This window comes from Pyrgilauda ruficollis, unplaced genomic scaffold (assembly GCF_017590135.1).
Source record: "Pyrgilauda ruficollis isolate IOZ18807 unplaced genomic scaffold, ASM1759013v1 scaffold18, whole genome shotgun sequence".
NCBI lineage: Eukaryota > Metazoa > Chordata > Aves > Passeriformes > Passeridae > Pyrgilauda > Pyrgilauda ruficollis.
In genome coordinates, this window is record NW_024516984.1 from 9,815,024 (window position 1) to 9,839,088 (window position 24,065).

The 24,065-nt window shown below is 39.8% G+C and overlaps 1 protein-coding gene across 5 annotated transcripts in view; it reads left to right on the plus strand.

The window, feature by feature from the left end:
• NCOA2 (nuclear receptor coactivator 2) overlaps positions 1 to 24,065 on the plus strand; it is a 186,960-nt gene that overhangs the window by 158,669 nt on the left and 4,226 nt on the right. For all 5 annotated transcript variants that reach the window (XM_041464373.1, XM_041464374.1, XM_041464377.1 and 2 more), the window contains 10 exons: positions 2,542 to 2,751; positions 4,518 to 4,733; positions 5,360 to 5,489; positions 8,502 to 8,667; positions 10,533 to 10,811; positions 11,648 to 11,725; positions 12,244 to 12,481; positions 13,207 to 13,384; positions 15,579 to 15,777; positions 21,111 to 21,200. In XM_041464373.1, coding sequence (XP_041320307.1) covers positions 2,542 to 2,751; positions 4,518 to 4,733; positions 5,360 to 5,489; positions 8,502 to 8,667; positions 10,533 to 10,811; positions 11,648 to 11,725; positions 12,244 to 12,481; positions 13,207 to 13,384; positions 15,579 to 15,777; positions 21,111 to 21,200 — 1,784 coding nt within the window. The remainder of the gene's footprint in view (positions 1 to 2,541; positions 2,752 to 4,517; positions 4,734 to 5,359; positions 5,490 to 8,501; positions 8,668 to 10,532; positions 10,812 to 11,647; positions 11,726 to 12,243; positions 12,482 to 13,206; positions 13,385 to 15,578; positions 15,778 to 21,110; positions 21,201 to 24,065) is intronic.

Consider the following 24,065-nt stretch of genomic DNA (forward strand, 5'->3'; position numbering starts at 1 on the left):
CATTTTTTGCTCCTGTTGGCTAGGATGGCCACATCTTTTACTTCCTTAGATGTGCTCTAGGTTTTTTTCTTGTAGAACACAAGGGTTCTACAAGAGGGTTTAAATAATATTTTTAGCCATTCTGATAATACTAAACCAACACTGAGCCACTTTCAAATTCACTCAAATTACTTTAAAATGCTTAGATAAATACTAATATTCTATCAATAAATATTCGTGTTTAAATACATATTAAGGCCACTTCATATTCTTAAATTATCATTTGTTATCCATGCTGCCCAGAGAAGGATGCTTGGGTTTTATATACTTGCTTTTGTGAGTATAAACAATGAGAGGTACAAACAGCAGCACCTCAAAAGTCAGAAGGAAATCTCTGTGCATGTGAAGTCTTCAGCATATTCTTCCTGAAGCAAGGTCTGTTTGTTCCTTCCAGCCTTTTGGCTTTCTAAGGGTAGCCTAGCTTTAAATCTGCTTTCTAAGCTACTGGCAGTACAGTAGCAGTATGACTGTAAATGAGAGTGGCTTCATGGTTAGCAGCAGTTCTGTAAAAGCATCCTGTTTCCCATCTAAATTAAAACCCTGAAATATTTTCCCTCGGCTCAGTCTTGAGTCTGTGCCTGATTCCCCTAGGAACTCCTGCCTTGTGTTCAGTAGAAGATCATACAGAAAACAGGTCCACAGAAAAAGTGAGGGGCCTCTCATATTTTCACAAAAAAGCAATGTGGAACGAATGTCAAATCATATACAATTCCAAAAGAGATTTGGGGGTTTTTATACTTGTTTTTTCTGATGAAATAACAAACTTTAATTTTACAGGTTTTAATGAATTACTTTTATTTTCAACAGACAAATATTTTTGCCTGTTGAAAAATAGAAAGGCTACTAGATCTGCCAAATTGCTAGAGTCTGTTACATGGGGGATAGGGAGCCTCCTTCAGCCCATCCTGACGAAGAGTAGAATAAGCAGGAGGAGATGTGATCTAAGCACCATCACAGGTCATCAACTGTGTTGTTATTTTGTGCTGCATTTCCATAATTCCTTTTTGTAATATCAGTTGGTGCTGGCGAAGCTGCACATAAAGTAACTCATTTATCTATGTGATGTGTCAAACTTCTGGAGCAAACTGTTCTGAAACTGTCACTGAAGCTTAATTTTGCTTCAGTCCTTAGACTTTGTGATATCCCTAATCTTGAGAAAGTAATTTTTGCTTTTCATAAGTAAGTTTTGTTTGCTTAGTTGAACAGGCAAACAATACAAAACTTAAATCTCATGGTTAGGAATTAGGTGTTTGTGATATGATATATTTTCTATACACAAAAATACACCTGGCAGAGAACTGACATTTTAAAAAAATACAGTGAGTTCCTGTAGTCTGGTTTTATAAAATAAAAGAGACCTCTGTTGTGAGATATTTCTGTGCATTTTTACAAACTTGCTAAACCTCAGATGTTTTCAGATTCAAAAGTAGCACTACTTCGATCTAAAATAAGGAAGAATTAATTTAACTTCTCAGTAATGTGATGAACACAAAAATGCAGAAGTCGCTCTAAGGATGCTGTTACATTAGAGCCTCTTCTAGGGGAAGCTATCAGAAAGTATTGCAAGTAACATTTTCACAAAAATGTTTAATTTGCTTGCATGTATTTCATGGGTATGATTGGAAATGGAATCAAAGCTACAAGGTCAGTGTTTGATTCATGTTTGAGAGCTAGTTGAGCGCACAGAGGATGCTTTCATGCATTGGAACATTGCCCAAAGACCAGCTGAGCCAGATGCTTGCCAGTCACAGTCTGAAACTCACTTTGCTGAGGCAGTCTGCCGTTTAATTTGCAGAGGCTGATTTTAAAAGCACAACCCAGAAGAAAGTAGCTACATAAAGGTGGCAGTAACTGTCAAGGATGGTTCTTTTTTTATCAGAATATTATGGTGGCACGGCTCTGTTTCTGGACTGTTTTTTTGTTGTTACTGAATCATAGAAGTATTTCTTTTTATTAATGACAAAAAATGTAAAACCCAAAAAAATTAAGAGGGACATGTTGAAATGGGGCTGTGGGATCCAATATAGAGTCAGTCCGTCCTTAATTTTGAAAACTTCTTCTGGGGCACAGCTTGTGCTGGAAGACTTTCCAAACTGAGATAATTCCTAACAATCTGCCTCAGGATGGGATCTGCATGCATTTACAGTCTTACTAGGTATAAGATTAATTGGCAGTAGTATGCACATCACATGGTGGTGTATTTTGCTGTAGTGGCTCTTCTGTCAGTTAAATTGCATCATTTAAAGTTTCTTTAAATATACGTCATATATGGTTTGTGTTTAGTGTCAGAATGTTCCATTTTGAAATTTATATTTAAATGTCAAGAAGGGATGTTTCTCAGACAGATACGGAGTAAATTATGCAACATTAAATAGCTGAGCCCAGGAGCTTTAATTGTGTCTAGGTTCTTTTGTTTTCTTTTCTTTTTTTTTTTTTTTTTTTTAACCTAGTGAAGTTTCCACTTTTGTAACTTTGCTTTTTTTCTTTGCTCCTCCTGTCTAGCTTTTAATAACCCACGAGCAGGGCAACTGGGCAGGTTGTTACCAAACCAGAATTTACCACTTGACATAACACTGCAGAACCCAACAGGTGCAGGAACTTTCCCACCCATAAGAACGAGTAGCCCCTACTCAGTGATACCTCAGCCGGGACTGATGGGCAGGAATGAAGGGATGATAGGAAGTCAAGGAACTTTAGGCAACAGCAGTGCAGGTAAGATGGTTTTTCCTTTTTTTTTTTTTCCAAATATGCTTGAGTAACAGGCTATAGCATGTGCAGCTTAACATTGGGGTTAATACCAGTGCGGATTATTACTCTCCATGAAGTCTGTTTTGTGGATGTTATGTATTGGCATATTTATTTTGAATTTCTGTGTCTACATATTTTTAGTCCTGCCTTTTATGCGCTGCTTTTTACCTACCAATAGAGATGGGTCTTTCAAAACAAAGTCATGGGCAATACTGTTGCCCTGATTAAGCTGGCTTTGCCCTTAATTTATTCTTTACTTAGTAGCCTTAGCTGCTTTTTGGGAACAATCAGATGTTGCAATTAACAACATGTTCACCTAATAATGAACAAACATATAGCCTGTTTGACAAGAAAAGTCTGGCTGATGGATTTATTTCAACTAGTGCATAATCTGAGATTGTGCAAGTGTGCGACAACCACTCTAAGAGCTCTGAGTAAATAAATGGGCATTGTAAATCCTCTCAGCTGGCTGTTTGATGTCAAATTTGTATACTTAGTTTGCATCAGTATTAAAAGAGACATGCAGCCAAAGGCTGAAATATTTTATTTAAGCAGTTTAGTGATCAACTTGCATTCTTTCAAGTGTCCTCTTACTTTCATATTCTGTATACATATTAGAGGATTTTATTCATCTTATATATACAAGTTAGAGAATATTATTGTGTCCCTGCCTTGCTCTAGCACAGCACATCTTTCATTTGATAGAGTATATACACAAATGGACAGAACCTGAGGATGTAACACTAAAGCAAATTTTGTACAGCAGCTGAAACAAAGACTCTCTTCAGAGGGTTTTTTTCTGGTTGTATGTCACCAAATATTTGAACTGATAAGTAATAATTGTGTGGCTTTTAGTATTCATTTAGGGATTTTGCATAATGCAACTGAAAAAAACAATCTGAACCACTAGTCCAACCTGAAATCAGTGTTTTATCTACTCTCTTGACTGATACAAAATTGAAATGCATAAATACTACGACAGCTATCTATGGGACTCGGGGGTTTTTGTGTTGGGTTTTGCTTGAGGCTTTTTGGCTGCTATCAGAGTGTAGTATTCTATATATTCCAAGTGTAAATAAAACGTATCAGTTGTTTACAGTAGATGTGGGAGGACTTCCCCTATAATAACGGTAATGAACTTCAGCATCTATCGGAAAGTTCCTGTGAGTAATTTCCCTGCACTGTACACTCGTCTGAGATTATCTGGGTGAGCCTTGAAGCTCTGAAGGCTCTGGGTTCCAAGTGAAAGAAGTAGCCAAAAGATGTTTGCAGAACACAATTTGATACTCAATCCTTCTAATTTGTAAGTGTGTTTAGTGTTAACACGTTGTTACTCAAGTCCCCATTCTCACTTAGCACTTGGAAAGTAAAGCACTGACACACATCAGCAAACATGATTCATTTCCTGAGGAAGGAAGTTAAGGCTATCCACACACCCTCGGCACCTGTTGCAGACCACATGTGGGAACACTTGCCCTGAGCAGCATTTTGGAAATGATAAAAGGGTCTTCCTCTTGTAAGATGTATCACAGTCTCCAGTCCCTCAGCTAAGCAGTGTAAGGCATCGTTCTGCAGCTTTGCACACCTGGACGGGCAGTTGTGGTGGTGCAGTGCGCTTTGAGTGAAACCACTGCATTGGTATTGCTGAAAATGCAGCTCCTCAGGCAGCAGTAGTGTTAAGGCTGTTCTGATCATGTGCTGGTACTTGAGCGTGTTTGGCTCTTGTGCAGGAATGATTGGTGGCAATGCCCCTCGGCCTGCCATGGCATCGGGAGACTGGGGCAGCCAGGCTCCCGCGGTGAGGGTGACGTGCGCGCCCACGGCTGGCGCCATGAACCGGCCGGTGCAAGCAGGCATGATCCGCAACCCCACGGCCAGCATCCCCTTGAGACCCAGCAACCAGCCTGGCCCAAGGCAGATGCTTCCATCTCAGGTCATGAATATGGGTAAGTCACATGTGGAGCTGTTCCTTTTGGCGCATGCTGGATTGTTAAAGATTAAACAGGAGAAAAAAAAGAAAGTAAGAAATCCTCAGTTCATTTATAGATTCTATAAGAGCCATATTTTCCAGTGAAATTTTCCTGTGGACATGGGAAAGAAGGTGTCAAAAATGCAGAATTTTAACATGTTTTGAGATGGACAGTTCCTGCTACTCTGTAGCTCCACGGTTGTGTGGCCAAAGAAAGAGGACAAGAAGTTGCTTTGGTTCACTGAAGACTGTGGAATTTTTTTAGACCATATGCTGTGGAATGATAATTGTTCCTGGTCACTTTTAAAGCAAGTGCATTATAATACTGACTCTATGTACAATCTTTTTCTTATGCTTGTGTTACTCATTTTTGCATCTACGATGTTGTATCTGCTATTTTATAATTTTGAACCACTTTCAGAATACTCATATTTTCTCAAAATTTAAAAGCAAATTTTAACAAAGGAATAATGATGCTTTTAAGTGTAATGTTACTGAAGTCTTAATGCTTTTTTTTGCTTTTACCATATCATAGGTAACTCAGTTGAAAGAATTAACATGCTTCTCTTCAGAAAAGTTATATGGTTATTTTTTCTTGATTAGGGCCATCTGAATTGGAAATGAACATAGGAGGACCTCAGTATAGCCAACAGCAGGCACCTCCAAATCAGACTGCACCATGGCCAGACAGCATCTTGCCTATAGAACAGGCAACTTTTGGTAATCAGAACAGGTGAGTCTTGGTGTCACATCAGAACACAGAGAGATTTTGGAGGCCTATAATTTACACTCCTCATGGAAACAAAGTTCTACATAGACCATTCAACAAATGTATATCAATTTAATTTCTGTATTATTTTGTGCTCATGAAATGTATGTGTGTCCCGGTCATATTTATAAATGCTCTCTTTGCCATGTAATGTGTTGAATGAATCGAAAGTTCTGTATCACAGTGAATGCTGCCAGCACTTGAGGGATAGTTGCACCATTTTTCACCTCTGGAACATTAATGTGGGCATGATTCTGTCTGATTTTGCTGTTCATGTTGTTAACAATTACTCTTAACACTAAATGTGGAAGAGTGCCAGTAGTACTAGCCATGACTATGTAGTCATAATATCTGTCCTTTCCTGCAGCAGGGTAGCATTTTAAGTGATGTAGGACATGGTTAATTATGTTTTGTTTGGGTTCTTTTAATTGACCTAAATTCTATAAAAGAGGAGGAAGGAAAGATGAAGTGAAAGGAAGGCTGCCTCCTCCCTGAATTAGCTCCTCCTCAGGTGATCAGAACTGCAGTTTGGTCACAACTCATTAACCCACATGTAATGTATTAATAACTTCATTCATCATCAAGACTTCTTAGTGATGGCGCAATTGTTATAAGCAGCTTATACTTCTTAAAAAAGAGCCATGTCTTCTCCAAAAGGTCTGCAGCTTACTTTAGAGAGACTGTGTGTATATGGAATGTCTAAGGAATGCAAAATGGACAAGCAAGTGCAAAATGTTTAAATATTTTCAATTGTGTAAGTAGTAAATTGAGGGATCGCTAAAAAGAAAATTAAGTGGTTACATTTGGGAAAAAAAATGTTTGAAAAAAGTGTTAATCTACTGACTACTTTTAGTTTTCATTAGGATGCCCAAAAATATTGTCCATAAATATATGTGACATTTTCTTTCTTATATTCCATGCTTTTCGAGATGTTTCCTGGTGTTTCTCTCAGTTAGCATATCCATATGCAAAATGCACTGTTTGTGTGACTGAATTATTCAGTTTAAAAACTACACCTTAAAAGAAAATACAGGGTCATGTCTGGTCAGCGAGCCAGGCAGTTAATTCTTCCGTTTTTTTACCTTTGCATTTGTCGTAATTTCCCTATAGCTGTGTAATTTCCTTATTCCTTACAGTTAATATCCTTATAGCCAAAGATGGTGGAAAACATTCCCATTGCATTGCATCTGAAAGTAACAATATTTTGATCATTTACACCCCAACCAGGGACTATTAATTGATTGATGCTGCCATTTCTTGCTTTATTAATCCCCAAGATTGCTGTTTTTATAATCTGATGGTTGCCATGTATTAAGTGAAAAAATTGTATTAAATTGAAAATGTATTAAATTAAAAATTAAAATTGTCATTGGGGTATATAAAAGAAATGGAGAAATTTTAAGTAATTGTCATTTTTTAATATACAGAATTTCACAAATGTTTTAGTTTTCTTTATCATGTGTGTTCACACTCATTTGCAATTTCAGAGAGGGTTTTTTGCTAGCCTCATCAATTGTTTTTCCATATAATAGATCACTCTGTAGAAGTTATCTTTAGAGTTTATAAGCAGTTTGAATCAAAGGATTTTTTTTGCCCTTTCCTTTTTGCTGATTTATAATTTCATCTATGGGAGTTAGAGAAATTTCTCTATATATGAGTTTGATTAATACTTTGCTATGTTTAAAAGGTGTGTCATATATCCTTCCTATTTTTATTTTTTTTACTGCCTGGGATCCAGTTAAAAATAATATATCTTTATTAGTTTTCCTGCCTGCCATCCCTTGAGTTCATTCAGTGTGCAGCCTGACGATGCAGCTCTGCTGCTTAGCTTTGACATAGAGATTAGACTTCCATGGCAACCATATATCTCATTATGGAAACTAAATACACAAACATGTTTCTTTGTTTTTTCTAAACAGACATGTAAAAAGGGTTCACATATAGTGCTTTTCCTGCCTCCATGGGTGACAGCTTTTGTTGTGTCTGAGTAATTATCTGGGATGGGATTCTTCCACGATGTGCATATTGTAGCTGCCCTTGCCTGCAGAATGCTCTGCTCTTTTTATTTTCTGTTGCAGTTTTGTGGTAGTGTGCGTGAAGCAGGGCAGGTGTGTGAACTGCAGAACAAAAACATGTCATTTGGCTGCAGATAAAGTGTTGTTTCAGATTTAGTTGGTTTCTCAGGAAGTTCTGTCCTTTGGGTTTATAACAAACCTTTATCCTGCCTCTGTAACTGTGAGTGTGCTTCGCATACAAATTCAGGGGTGAGGTAAGCAGGATTTATAGAGTCATCACATGGTGCCTGACAGTACCCAAGTTCTTGCTGATGTCATTCCAGGGCCCATAACCAAGTGTATAAACTGATACCAAGTGTGCCTTTGGGGTGGGCTGATGCAGTGTTTTCCTGAAAGCAAAAAGGGGAATGTCCTTTTCTCCCTGCTCCCTCATGCTTCTGCCCAGCTCTTCCAGATGTTCAGCTTGTGCGAGATCAGACAATCCACAGACCTGTCTGTGACCTCTTTGGCTTGCTTAGCCTGATAGAAAACCAGCTAAGGGGAGAGTCTATGGAAATGAGTACTACTTGTGATAATATAATTGATCTGACATGAGACATTCAAAGTTACAACTAGTTTTAAAAATACAGTTTTTTAGCCTTCTGTCTTCAGTGACTATATTCTATACTGACTTCTCAGTTCCTCTGTTGACCCTGTAACATGCACTCAGCACCTGGGCTACCTCTATTGGGTTTTCCTTCTTGTCAGGTATACCACACTTGTAGGGTCTTGACAGGCATTAGTCATTTAGTTACTTATTTGGGTAGCATGACTTCCACCCAGAATAACTTTCTAACCAAAATTGGCAGCAATTAAAATAATTTCTGTCTCTACTTGTTAGTTCAGTGTGAATACTAATCCTCTGATATTATTTCATGTTTGCCAGCAGCTGTTTGCCAACCCTCTGTTCATGTTTTCACAGGCAACCGTTTGGCAGCTCACCAGATGATCTCTTGTGTAATCATCCTTCATCAGAGTCACCAAGTGATGAGGGTGCTCTCCTGGATCAGCTTTACATGGCATTAAGGAATTTTGATGGTTTAGAAGAAATCGACAGGGCTCTAGGAATACCTGAACTAGTGAGCCAGGTATACTGAACATGGTATTTTGCATGTATTAGATATTGCTTTTATAAAATATGTTGTCAAGATGGAGTTGAAAAAGTTCTTCTTGCAAGCTAGGATGGTGGAAGTCCATTTCATGGCTCAGTGTCACCTGAAAACTTCTCCTCAGCCCCTAGTTCAGTCTTCCTTCCTCTCCCCTGCCACCCTCACCTAGATCTCCTTCTTCTGACCTGCATTATGCAACTAATCTGATCAAAACAAAAAAATGGTGGTCAGAGGAACAGCTGTAGGGGACAAAAGGTAAGATCATGGCCAGCAACAGAATATAGGAAATAGGAAAATAAGAACATGAAGACCTAGGAGCCGAGGAGCAGGATAGATTTTAGTGTGATGGGGGCAACAAACTTTTGGATTAGCAAACCTGAGATGTGTAAATTCACCCGTGGTTTTTTCCTTAGCTGATTAATGTGTATTAAGGGATGAGATTTATCTGAGGCAGCTGATTCCATTCCAAGCACTTAAACTGTAATTTTTTTTTTCAAAACTTCAAGCATGCTTGATACATTTTGTTATATGCTTTTTCATCCATTCTTCCCCACAGTTATTTTTGTTGATTTCCCTGTGGTTCTTGCCTGTTTCGTTCTTATATGTGCAAAAAAAACGTGGAAAAATAAAAGTATTTTGAGTAAAAGTTAGTTCATGACACTTCTGGCATCAGAATTTTATTTCCAAAATCAGTATATGTTTGTACAATGACTTAATATTCTCAGAGGAACCTGCAGTACCCATTTCATTCCCCAGCACTCATCAGCACCCTGAGCATAACTTGTGAACTAGCTCTGCATTTTAGATATGAAATAGGACCAATGAAATTCTGCTTTGAACACGAGAAAGCTGTCTCCAAGCCTATTTGGTACAACACAGAAGTCAGTGAGGTGTAGAGCTGGAGATACAATTTATTGGTGAACTTCAATTTTGCACTATGAAATTTTCATGCAGTATTATATAGGTTTTGGAATACCACCACAAAAAAAATATGAATAATGGTTTATTTCAAACTAAGCAGTAAATATGTTTCTATTTAATTAATAATTCAGTGGAAACAGTTACAGGATCTTGCAGATAAGAGGACTGCTTAATTTTAAAAAATGTTTTTTTAAAATAGCCTTCAAACATTTTACAGCAGCTTAAAGACTTTCTTTCATGAGGGCACTGAAATTTAGATTAACTTCATTTTCAAGGTCAGTGTGGAATAAGCTGTAAAATTGTTCTGGCTAGAGCAAATATTAGGGGAGTATCTAGAATGGAATTTAGAATTGTGTTAGTTTATTTATGCTAATGGATAATCAGTTAGTGCAAAAGTGCCCTGAAAGAATTAGGCACTCTGTTCACATTAGCTTCTGTAATAGTTTCAGGCATCTTTATTTGAAGTCATTATTTTGTTTAAAGATACTGATAAAAATCTACTTATTCATTTGCAATACCTTTGAATTTATCTCAGATTCAATGGCATAATATGGTAGCATCACTTCATTTACAGATTTTGATCTAGCATTTGTCATTTCAGGTTTTTATTCTTTAGAAGAGTAATGCAATGTCTGTGTAAAGAAACAAGGAAGATTATAGGGTTTTATTTAAAGAAAAAATAAACAGAACAAAGGAAAAGAGAGGGGAGGAATTTGTCTCCATAAATATATTTTGATACTCAAATATCCAGTTCTGCTTATTATTAAGTTTTATATTGAGGTAAAGAAAGCTAGTATAATTTTCTGTTTCAAAACATTCCCATCTTGGAAGGTTGTTTTTGCAGACTGTCTGTGTTAGTCCCGTATAATCCTCTGGAAAGCCGTGTCCCACCAACTGTTCCTGTTGTTGGTGTATTTCTGCAGAGCCAAGCTGTCGACCCCGAGACCTTCCCGAGCCAGGAGTCCAGCATGCTGATGGAGCAGAAGGCTCCGGTGTTCTCGCAGCAGTACGCGGCGCAGGCGCAGATGGCGCAGGGCAGCTACGCGCCCATGCAGGACCCCGGCTTCCACGCCATGGGGCAGCGCCCGGGATACACCGCCCTGCGCATGCAGCCCCGGCCCGGCCTGCGGCCCGCCGGCATCGTGCAGAACCAGCCCAACCAGCTGCGCCTCCAGCTGCAGCACCGGCTCCAGGCGCAGCAGGTACGGCCCCTTCCGTGCCCAGCTCTCTCTCACAGGCAGCACAGCTCGCTCCAAATAGACCGGGTCTTGCTTCATTCCATTTTTAAGCTAAAATTTAACAGGAGCCACAATGAGTTTTGACAGAATAGTGCCTTGCACGTTCTCTTTTTTGATCTTCTTTTTTGGCATTTTCGCATTGTTCTTTGTATAGTACAATACAAGAACATGACCAGTATTAAGTTAAGTATATCTCACCAAGTCTTTGAGCAAGGTTACATTGGTGCTTTTTGTTATATACATCTTTTTCTATTTGTTGTATCTTGACTCTTCTGCCAATCTAACTGCTTTTATTGCTGCCTGTTGCCTACATCCTACATCCTTTTTTTTAGCTTGGCCTTGGTCTGCTTCTGAGGATTAAGTTATTGTTTCTTGTTTTGTTTTTAAATACGTAGGTTTGTAGTACTATCAGTGAGATATCAATGCTTTTTGTATTTAAGGAGGAAAGATCATTTTGGCCTTCAGGATAAGGTCTAATTTGGAGTAAACCTCAACAGTCCAGTCCCAAAGTGAAAAAGAGCATGAACTATGAAGGGAGCTGTTTTTGTGTAAACAGCATAGTGCCTGGGTTGTTATTTTTATGCTGTATTATCTCTTTAAGAAACAGCATTCTATGAATGGGAGTAGGATTTGAGGAGGAAAATTAGTCACTGCTTGGATATGTAGAATTAGGTCTATAGACCAGCTGATCAGGGAAGTAGATCTGTATGACAATGTATGTAACACTTCTTTTTTTTCCTTTCCTTCTAAAAACTTTTGGGTTTTGGTGTTGGGGTGGTTTGTTTTTTTTTCCTCTTTAGAATCGGCAGCCACTGATAAATCAGATCAGCAGCGTCTCCAATATGAATCTGTCTTTGAGAACTGGAGTGCCAACACAGGTGAGAAAAAGAATACCTTTTAAAAAAGAAAGTCACTTCCTTTTTTGCTTTCTTGCCCCAGTGTAATGCAATAGTAATGCTATGTGGCAAGTACAGTTTCAATACAAATATTGCAGTCTGTGTGATAAGGAAGTATTTTGCTGTTTCATTTCTGAGAGTCATTCCCATTTTCACATGGGATGGATGATTGTTTAATAAAGATTTGATATAACTGCATTTTTAACATGCTTCTCATTTCCTAAAGATGTGTGTTTTTAATGAGCTGCTCCATTTGCAAATACAAATCACTGCAGCCTTAAACACTGGTGTTATTTCAGTTACTGACTCTCGCAGTGTTGGAAGTCTTTCCCTGCAGAAGCGTTAGCAAGATTATTCTCTCTTGTTTCATATTTCTGTTACTTGCGTGATGAGGGGGGAAAAGGCTGGAATCTTTGAGATTGCTCTAGTGGAGATGCCTCTGCTGGCTGGGTTGCCTTGGAAGGGTTATTGATGGATGGGTGGCGGTGGTTTTCCCCCAGGGCCCCATCAACGCGCAGATGCTGGCGCAGCGGCAGCGGGAGATCCTGAGCCAGCACCTGCGGCAGCGGCAGATGCAGCAGCAGCAGCAGCAGGTGCAGCAGCGGACGCTGATGATGCGAGGGCAAGGCTTGAGCATGACCCCCAGCATGGTGGCCACCGGTGGCATCCCAGCAACCATGAGCAACCCGCGCATCCCGCAGGCAAATGCACAGCAGTTTCCATTTCCTCCAAACTACGGTACTGGTTCCACTCCCTCTCACTGGATTTTGTCGGTCCTTACTCCCCCATGTTCCCCCCAGTGCTGGGTCCAGGCCCCCTCTCCACAGGCTCTTGCCTGGCTCCCTGGGAACAGTGGAAAACATGGCCATTTGGACCCCTTGGAGGTTCCACTTTCCTAGCTCTAGTACCAGTTATTCTCCAAGCACTGCTCTTTGTTTGAGCAGCAGCAGCAGAAGTGCGGTGTGTGTGTTGGTTTATATATAGATGTATGCAGATAAATGTATGTACACACACAAACATATATATGTATGTATTGCTTGATGGACTCTGAATTTTGTGTGAGCTAAAAAAAAACCTCTTCAATTTAAGTAATATAAATCAGTTTTGGATAGGGCATTCAATTTCTTACCCCTAACCCAATGTGTAATATAATTAATGCTGTTTGCTTTCTGTGTTCTACAAAGCTACAAACCACTTTGTTCTGGGTTACCTCCATACAGTTATTGTTATACAGTTTCTTTATTTATACCTACTGTATAAGTTATGTTATAATTATATTAAATAGTATGTTATGTGAAAGTTCTATTGATATAACAAATTATGTCCATCCAGCTCTAAATTTGGTATCTACTCTTACCAGATGATAAAAGTAAGACTGGTTAAAGACATGTTTGCAGGTATGAGCTCTTGGTTTGTTTTAACTCTGAATGTACAGTGGGTAAATTTCTCATTTTCTTCTGCAGGTATTAGTCAGCAGCCCGATCCAGGCTTCACAGGGGCCACCACTCCTCAGAGTCCACTGATGTCACCAAGGCTGGCTCACACTCAAAGCCCCATGATTCAGCAGTCTCAGGCTAACCCTGCCTATCAGTCCTCTACGGAGATGAATGGGTGGGCACAAGGGAATATGGGTGGTAACAGGTAAATCCAGAAGAAAACCAAAAGGAACACACAGAGTAATGGGCTCATTTTATGTAACTGTTTGTGTGTTTGTTTGTTGCTAACTACCTATCCTAAAAGAGATTTCTTTTCAATTTGGCTTGACAAATTGGTTTAAATTCTGTCTTCATACAAGGCAAAGTGAGTGCATAGCTAAAAGACCTGCATCCACACAAAGCATTGCTTTGTTATAACTGATCAAACACTGTGTGCCCTTAAGAAGCATCTGTGCTGCACAGTGAACTCCAGCCCCTAACGTTTGTGTGGATGCATTTCTTCTGCATATGATTTTCATCCCACACTGCTTTCTACATGGCTGGATCAGCTAAACCAGAGGCTATGCATTCTACTCCTCTGGAATTGCAGTGACTGGATTATCACCTCCCACTTTAAATGCTGGAGTTGTAACCAGGTTCAGCCCATTAGTACTTGCACATGCTGGGGGTCAGCATATAGCTGTCATTGCCTGACAGCATTGTAGCAATACCTCATGCATGCAGTCACCTTTTCAGCTGAGGCCCCTGCCCCAGTGGGTGTAGCTCTAATAATCATCTGTCCAAATCAAATGGGTTGGATGTTGAACACTATCAGTAGGCAGCAATGAGCTTCCAGATGGCAGTGGTCTGAGCTTTTCCTTGGAAGATGGGAGGAGCTGTCAGGTACAGCCTGTATCAGTTGGCACTGGGGTGCACACAGCTATCTCTATCACCGTGCTTTTGTAATCCTGAAGTTCTCAGGCTTACTGTCCTAGCACAGCAACAAATCTTGTTCCTGCTAGTTGACAAAGATTTAATAAACCCAAAACACCAGTATTTTATAGATGAGGCTAATCCAAGTAAAGTTCCCCCTAAAGCAGCTGATTTATCAGCTTATCCTCATCCTTGTCCATGCCTCATCCTCTCGGTCTTCCTGAAGCATCTGCAGGAGGCATAGCTACCACTGTCATGGCTTCTGCCAAAAATGGCAGCAGGGGCAGCTCCATAAGTCCAATGGTTGGTTTTGCTAAACTGCAGCTCTACAGCAGAGACATGTCAAATCTGCTTACACAAGCCACTGAGTATTCACAATGATCTGTAGTGTACTGTTTCAGCCATCCAGATAACAACTTAAAAATGGGGGGAGGTGGCCTGAAAAGACATGGAATTGGAAAGAAGAGAATGGTGGGATTTTCTGAGTTTGGTCCTGTGCCCAGAATGCCGTTGCACTGCACCAGGTCTCAGAGTGCAATAGCCTAACAGAGTACCCAAGTGCAAGGTTTCCTCAGCTGAGGGAGCAGTGCTTCACAGGGCAGGAGACGTCAGCCACTGACACTGAGACACAGCAGCCCTTCCAGTATTTCAGTCTAATGCACATCCTCTGAACAGACACATTGTCAGTAATAATTCTTTCATTGGCTGTTGAATTATGCTCAAAGACTAGAGAACGCTGATGTGTAAACAGTGAAGTGCATTTTAGGAAATGTAAAGAAGTCTCTCATATGGCTTTCAACATAATGGGAAGGAAGATACTGTCCAGAAAGCGTTTGGACTGAATAAAACCTGGGATGAGGTTTCCCACAGTTACTCCCCCATAAGTTGTTCAGAAATGCCCTCAAAGAAACATAGATGGGAATTATCTTGGATTTTATGTTGTTTCTTACAGTGCCACATTTTCAAAACCTGGTGCAAAGACCTAGTAAATAAATTCCTGCACAATTGCATGTCTATATTTGTGCCCGCTTGCCATAATTGTATGTGCAAATCTGGTATTCATATATGCAAATAGCCTGTTTTGCAAAAAAGAAAGTTTATTACCCTTCTATAATCTCAGCTCAACAGTCCTGTGCTGTGCTAACACTGGAGGTTAAAGGTGTTTTCCTCTCCCTCCAAACGTTACTTTAAAATACATACAAAGCTCCTTCAGACAGTTAATTGGCTGTTCTTGCACGTGCATAGCAGATTTGTACTCTGCCATACTTTCACACGCAAAGGCATGTATTTTTGTACACAGACATGGGACCTTAAATTTTGAAAATCTACTCCTTAGACATTAATGCAGCTGAAAACTAATTTTTTCCTTTGAAGTTGGAATAAATGACAGCATATACAAATTCTAGCTTAAGACATATTTTTAAAAGTTTCTTAGTGGCTTCAGCGTTCTAAGTCTGACACATTGCTTTTTCCATTCCTTGCTGTAGCATGTTTTCACAACAGTCCCCACCACATTTTGGGCAGCAAGCAAGCACCAGCATGTACAACAATAACATGAACATCAGTGTATCCATGGCAACCAACACAAGTGGTATGAACAACATGAACCAGATGACAGGGCAGATCAGCATGACCTCAGCGACCTCTGTGCCTACATCAGGGTTGTCCTCCATGGGTCCTGAGCAGGTGAGAATCTAAGGATGTGAGATGACAGCTAGAGGATTTGCTTTTACTTCCAGTAGTTTTTAGATCCACTGCATTATGTTTCTCTTAGTAGTTGTCTTGAGAAATGACGATGTTAACAGGGCTTTGGTTTTAGCTCTGCGCTCGTAGCCAAGGTGACCAGTGAGGTAGAGAGCACTGTAGCTAGCTCCTGGACTTCCATGGGCAGCACGTGCTGATGGTAGCTCCTGTTCTCAGTAGGTAAGTGTCTGTAGCACAGTTGCAGTTGTTGATTTTCCCAGCAGCAGAGGCTGGAACTGGATGGCAGGCAGCTGCTTCCTAGAGGGAAGAGTGAAATCTGCCTGTATGGGCAGGGTTTGGAAGGGGCTTCAACTGCCACAGTATTTGTAGTCCCAGACAATAAATATTCAATCAGTTTTCAGAGCTATCCATGTGGCCACTTTACAAGCACTAAATGCATGTTTTTTATAATGTGGTGCATATGAAATAGGTTGCTGAATCAATAGGTAAGTAACCTGTTCTTTTCTGCTGAGAGGATGTTTACACACTCATTCTTATTTGATACTGCTACTTAGGGTATCTGAAATAAGAAAAAATAACATTTCTGTTTGTCAACCTGCAAGTAAACTCTCTCAGTACATTACTAAGTGTTTGATAAACAAATCCTGTTAATTAACAGGCTCATATAATTGTTTCAAAGCTGACCTTCAGCTTCTTCAAAAATACAGGCTTGAAATTATGGACTTTTCTTAGAAATATTGGCAAGAAGGTACCTCTTGTGTCTTCAGGTAACGTCTCCTGCTATAGACATCTCCTGCTATAACTTTTTCTGATACCATAATGTTCCAGTTTAAAGCTGGTTATGTTGATGGCTTTTTTCCAGCCTAAATTCGATAACAGAGTATTTACTTTTCCAGTGTTGTCCTTTACCTTAAATAGCTCTTTTCTTCTTCTGTATTTTAGAAAGATTCTATCAACGTGATTTTTTTTGTTGTTAGTTTGGGTAGATATTTTTTTTTGTTTAGTTTTGGGTTTTGTAGCGTTTTTCTTGTAAGACAAGCCATGGTTTTTCAATCTCTTAGGTTTTAAACTCCCTTTGCTTTCCTGCAGCTGTTCTAGTTTGAATCAGTATTTCCTAAGCACCAGGGCCATGTGCATGACACTAGTTCTTCCCCATTTCTCTTGGAATACTCTGACAGATATAGCTGCAGATTACATTTGTCTTTTACAGCTGCTGCATACTGGTGACCCAAAGTCATTTTGATACTCCAAAATCTGTCACCTTCTCTGATACTCCCAGTTGCTAAGCCAAATTATAGCAGGCTTTGTTTATTATTAGTTACTGAGTTAATAGAGTTGCAGACATTTACTGTTGTAAAATAACAGTAAAACCAAAAAAGAACAGAAAGGGGATTTAAAGGTTATGACCTGATCTGATTTCTCAGCATACCCATGCTACACAATTTTTCCTAGGAACCTGAATTGACAAACTGCGTTGTAGAAAGAGATCTGGTTTTATTTCAAAGATTTCCATGCAGGCTACTGTTTCCCCTGGCACAGCTGTCACACTGCTTTTCCTTCCTGTTAGACTACAAGATCTTGTTTCAAGATAGCATTTATCTAACTTCTAGCAAGCTAAATAGGCTGAGGTTCTTTATCCATCTCAACATTTGGATTTCAGCCCATCAGTCCCTTTTTTGGATCTACTTTAAACTCTGTTGTTGTAACCTCCTTCTAGAAATGTGAATGGAGTAACCAGAGACAGTGATTTAACAGACTGCACCACAGCTGTGTAGAGTCAAGTTCTGCTTGTAATTTCTCTTCCAGTGTATGGATTGCCTTGGTTCTTTTCGTGACAATGTCACAATGAAACCCTTATGATGGTCCCCCAAATTCTCCTCAACACATTCTACAAAGATGAAACCTGCATTCTTTGTTCCCAGAAGTATTGCCTCCCTTCTGTCTCCATCAAATTGTATTTCTTAGATGGTGTCTGTTAAAGCAAAGTGCTGTGGCTCATTCTGTAACAGTAACCTGTTTCCTCTTATTTACCACCCCAGCATTGTGTCACCTGCAGGCAAATGTTTTATGCTTGGTCTAGGTCAGAGGTGGCCAGCTGACAGCTGAGGGGCCATTTCTGGGCCACAAGACAGTACTTTTTAGTCCTCAGGAATGTGCTGTACTGCTTTGCATTTTCTTTCTTGAGAAACACAAGTAACTAAAAATGTATACTTGAATACTAAAATTGACACTTTTTTTTTTCCCTGTTTTCAGGGCATAGTGTTTTACTTAAGTGACATCTTTATTTAGCAATTGACTTAGACTCTGCTGTACTTTTTCTTGTAACTGGTGGTTTTCAAAATGACTGTATTTTCTGTAATTCTGCTGACTGTTGCCATTTCATTCATTCTTTGGGGTTTTCTTATACTGTCACCTACACTTCTGTTTACTTATTCAGTGTCACTTTTTGTTCCACAATACATAATTTGAACTTCATGTGCTTGTCTCCTTCTAACCACAGTGAGACTAACAGTGATTCACTGTTACTCTCTGCAAATATGTTCTAGTTTTTGAAAAAAACTCAACATTATTACTGTTGGATGGTTTTGGAAGTAAGATCTTACTACCTAATAATAAACAGCTGTGCTTGAACTGACTTACCTTGTGAGAAGAAGGTGTATTACCCCTGGTACCAAACAGATTTTGTGGGCTCTCTTTCCTCTCTTCTTGTGGCACTATGCTGTGTCAGACAGATACATCCAGAGCTCAGAAATACTTCGGTGTTTATCTGATCACACTTGTGTTATCTCCAACTTCTCTTGTTTACCACCTGGGCTCCCAGCACCAAGCAAAAAGATTGTGGCCAAAATGGGCTTGGTAATTATTATATACTTAGAGGCTCTGTTATATATTTGAAGAATGAGATCCTGTCTCATTATGGTCTTTGCTCTTACAATTACGTTAAATCTCTTCAGGCTGCTGTTACTAGTGTTTCTTCTAGGAGGCTTCTACCAGGAATGCTGAAATGCTGGCTGCCAGGTCTGCAGGTTCCTCCTGTCCAAAACAACTTCCCCAGGCATCAAGAAAGTAAACCTTCCTGGTGTTGCACCATTCAGAGATCTTACGGTGCCCTTGTCCTCATCTTCTTGTTGGCACAGTGGACTACTGCCATGGTTTTGCCTGTTACTTATTTTGTATCATGGATCCGGGCTATATACTGAGCTACCAAAGAAGCAGTTTGAAACCTGTGCAAGAAAAGAGGCTTTTCACTATCTGATGTAAACCCCTATTTAGAAGTCCAGTCAGAGTAGTTGTGTATTAATCTGCACAGGGTGGTACTCCCCAGGCCGAAATTATCATGGCATTTAAGAAGAGTTATCTTGAAATGGTATTTTGATTTAGTTCAGAATACCAGATTAAAGGAGCTCTGGAGTGGTAGGAAACTTTACTTGTTGCACACCTTGTATATAACTTTGGTTTATGGGAGACTACTAATTTCACTTAATTGCAAAGGAATTGTAAAACATCTTTGTTCTTTTGTTGTCAAACTTTATATATGATAACACCACTTTATCTTTCTTCAGAAAATTCTGAAAACCTTTCAATTTCTTTGTCATTCTCCATGCTTTTCTAACTGATTTTTTTTTTGCAGTCAGAAAAGTTAATGTCAGGTGTTTAAAGGTCTTCTGAAGCAAATGTATTCATATGACAAAATAGTTTTTTTGGGTTTGGGTTGAGTTTTTTTTTATATCTGGTACCATGTCAGTCAGGATTCTTGCATCATTAGTGGCAAAGATACTCTTTAATAGACACTTCATTGATGCCTTTGTTCCTTTTGTAGTGGCCTGGAGCCACCTTCCTTTTCCATACCTGTCCTAATTGCCATGAGGCAAATCATGCAGTCATCTTTTGGTTCCAAAACTGCTGTTGATTCAGGATACAAATTGTTTATTTCTGCTTTCATTTTTACCTCCCTTTGTCTACTAAACAGTCAGAAAAGGTATTTGTGCTTGCACATTCTAATGAATATTGATTAGTAGCAGAAAGCACTTTTTAAACATGGATTCATCAATTGCATGCAGATAGAGCTGCAAAGCTGTCTGTTATCTCTATTTCTGAATAAAATAATGTGGTTCTCGTCCGTTCTGATTTAAATTTTTCATGTTCAGATTTAAAAATCTCTCCACTTCAAGGAGCAAAAAGCATCACTAGGAAGCTCACAGCACTTAATTTCTTTGGAGTCAGAATTCCTAAGGCAAAAATATTTTAAGTTTTTAATCTTTCCCATTGAATTGTCTTTGGCAGGACTGGAAACCAATCTTTAAGTGGTTGCATATGAATGTATTTTTCAAAATCAGTGACTAGCAACAGAAATAACAGTCAGGAGGACCTGAAATGAGAAGACTTTGTGTCATGAATTCAAGACAGTCTTCCTCAACAAGAGAAGGCTGAGACAAGATTTTACCAATATATATGTCTGGAGGGAGAGTGTCATGAGAATGGGATCTACTCTGGGGGAGCAGAATTGACTCAAGAAAGTCTTCGTAGAAAGAGGTTTCTTTCTTTCCCTGATAAACTTTGTAAGGAAAACTGTTTCTTCTGATATTTCAGAAACTTGCTGAAGGGCTGTTTTGTATTTTATGCCAGTTCCTACATGGTGAGATTAGTCCTTTGACTGCGAAAGCAGTGCTGTAAATTTGGCAAATTACACATGACTAAGCATGACAGACCTTTTGGTTGTGCAGAAACACACAGCTTCAATTCTTTCCTGTGACTGTATTCAGAAGATTGTGGAGACCATCCTTTAGAAAAGCATGCCACTGCACATTTTCCCATTTAATGTTGTCTTTCTCCCATTGCTTATGAACAGAAAAGTATTGTTAAAACTAAGTCAGTAGCTGGTATAATTTAGCCTACATGTTATCTCATCAGGCTTTAAAAAAAAGTGTGTGGTGGTTTGCAAGCAGCAAAGCCACATGTTGAGGTTAGGAAGGTAGTTACATGTTTCTGCTTTCAGAACTTTGATAGCAGGGATTTCCTCTTCAGATAACACTGACATAATTTATGGAACCTGCTTTGTAAAATAGGCATAAGCGTCATAGTATCAGGAATGAAATCTTTGTTGTTGACTGTGAAGCAGCATAATATAAGTCAAACACATGCTGTGCAAGAGGAGTGCCTGGCTATGCAGTCACTTCCCTGACTTGAGCATTGTCTCAGGAGTGGACATTGGTACATGCAAGTAGTGTAATAGTCTGTAATTCTTCTTCTTAATTCCCAGCCCTCCTCCCAATGTATTTTTTGATTCATTCTCCTTAATATCTTGTTACCAATAGGTTAATGATCCTGCTATGAGGGGAGGCAATCTCTTTCCAAACCAGCTGCCTGGAATGGATATGATAAAGCAGGATGGAGATGCAGCACGGGTAAGAAACGGGGTACGGGCACAGCAGGGCTGCGAATATACTGAGGCTGGAGCGGGTACGGTACCTTTTTACTTACAAAGTTCCAAGTGCCCTGGATAATTGTAATTAATGTGAGGGAGGACTGCTCTGTGGACACAGAGGAGGAGGGAGGGAGGGAGGGATGGATGGACGGACTGAGAGCGGCCGAGTGACGCGGGGGAGGCGCCATCTAGCGGCGCCTCCTCCTGGGCCGGGCGTGGTTAAGGTCTCTGCTGTTAAAGATCAGGAATTTGAGTAATAGGGGAAATTGGAAACATCTGTCTGAAAAATTAATAACATGAGTGAAAATGAAGAATGTGAAAGTACTGAGGCAGAAGTAACCATACATATATTTTATTGTATCCCTGTCTTTTTTGTATTCATATGTATTTAAAACTTCCCGGAAGCCAGTTCTTCTCACATCTTCATCTTGCTCATATAAACATACAAATGTCTGTCTCCAGGAGTGGGGGATCTGTACATAAAGAGTCTCTTCTGCAGCCATTTCATAGTCACTTTGATTAATAAAAAGATGCAGTGTATTCTGCTCTAGCAAGAAGTTGTTACATACCAAGGCATTATTAGAGAATCATAAATTGGTTTGGGTTGGAAGAGACCTTAAAGATACCTACCCCCTGCCATGGACAGGGCACCCCCTGCCATTAGACCAGCTTGCTCAAAGCCCCATCCAACACTGAATACTTCCAGGGGTGAGTCATCCACAACTTGTCTGGGCAGCCTGTTCCAGTGCCTCACCGCATTCACAGTAATGAATTTCTTCTTATATCTAATCTTGAACTACTCTCTTTCAATTTAAAGCTGTTGCCCACTGTCCTGTCGCCATATGCCACGGTAAAAAGTCCCTCTCCAGCTCTCTTGGGGGACTTATTAAGTACTGGGAGGCTGCTAGAAGGTCTCCTACTTAGTGTATTCCCTAACCAGTTAAATTCCATGTGCTAAGAAAAGCCTGGCTTAAGAGAAGCTTGGCTAAGAGAAGAAAATACCAAGTACTGCTGAGGAAAGGGAATAAGGATGTTGAGACAGAAGCAGACTAAAGGAGGAGGTAGATTTTAAATAATTGTTGAAGAGAGTGAATGTGACAGAAAGAGTATGAGAGATGGTGGAGAGAAGTGAGTGGCATGACTTTTGGCAGGGAATCTCTGGGATGTAAAATTATAATAACGGAGTCAGTGCTATGATAATGAGAGGGACAGTAGCAATGCATAAGAGAAGCTTTATTTCACCTGAATAAAAGCAACTTCTTCAAACCTCTCAAATTATTTTGGAAAGGTACATCAGACTGCACTTTGTGATTTTATGTTTATTCTACTAATATACCTCTGACTGTCAATAAAAATGCAGTTTATATGCTCTATAAATACCTTTCACTGAACTTTAAACTCTAATAGAGGTTAAACAGCTGTTTTTTCCATACAGCTGAGCCATAAACTACTCCTACAAAGCTTTTTTTTTTTTTTCTTTAAGAAACTTCAGGTTGTGTAATTAGTGTGCAACTTTTGCGTTATGTAATTTTTTTCAAGTCACTGGTATAGTTGGAGTGTTTATTTAGTATCTTTCTGGAGATACTGTTTCCTAAATGTCCACACTGAAAATAAGGACATCTTTGGATTTTCACTTTTGCTTCCACTTCAAAAACCACTAACAGGGTTCCTGAACTGCCTCTCAGCATGTTAGAAAGAGGAGTCAAAGCTTAGTTTGTCCGTATTAGTCAGGGCATGAGGGATGTGAGTGTGGTGTCTCTGTGCTGTGATGAAGGAAGGAGGAGTCATGGGCAGGACTCAGTGCTGGTCACACCCAAGGAGCTCCAGCTGCAGCAGCTAAACTGGGAATAGGAGATGTACAAAACGTAGGACCTTGCTTTCCTGCCTTGCAGGATATTTTGTCAGCAAAGCTACATTTCTAGGCCTTGTGAGAGTGCAGAGGAAGGTAAGGTCCAAAGCACAGTACAGGCAGCTTCCAGAAGGCAGCCTAGCAGCATGCACGTGGACTGGTGAGAAAGCTGCCTACCCACCAGCACTGTCCCTGAGCAAACAGGGCCTTCCTCATGCGTGACAGGAAGCTGTGAGCAAAGAGCTGCTCCACAGCCAGAGCCATCGGATGTGAGTGAAAAGCAATCCCAGGGGAGGAGGAAAATGGGTTTGGCTGGATTGACTCTCTGACCTGACTGACCACAGCACCCCATGGGAGCAGGCATTTACAAGGAGAGGAAGACAGAAAGTCACAGATTGCAGCCACTGGAAGGAGTGGTCTTAAAACAACTGTGAAAACCACATCCTGATGTTTTTGTGAATAAGAAAGAAGATAATCAACTCAGCTGAAACCAGTTTGTACTATATTTGTGTAAAGACATCACAAGGGTATTAAGCATGAGGTAAAAAACATCTCTAGGGATCCATAGCTGAAGCTGGCTTTACTTCTTTATTCCCTTTTTCATTATGAGTCTTGGAAGGGAAAGTGTGCCAGGGCAGTTGTTTCCTTTGACAGTGATGCAGCACTAAGAGAGATTTTTGTACATATTCTGAGAATGAGACTTCCTTTAAACCCTGTTGCTATGCCTTCAGCTGGATTTTACAAGAGGTGGATGACCTTGATTTATTATAGCATCCAGGATAATTTAAATGAATTAAGGACCTAAGAATGCAGTGAAATCAAACCACCTCTGATATCAAAGGAACTAAATCACTGGTCAGTTGTATCAGTGTACACAAAGAATAGTTTAGCTTCATAAATTCCAATTAAATTTCAGGTGTAAAGCATTACAGTAATGCACAATTGCCAGTGGATGTTGCACTGTAGCATCCCAGATCTCATTGACCTGTCCATCCT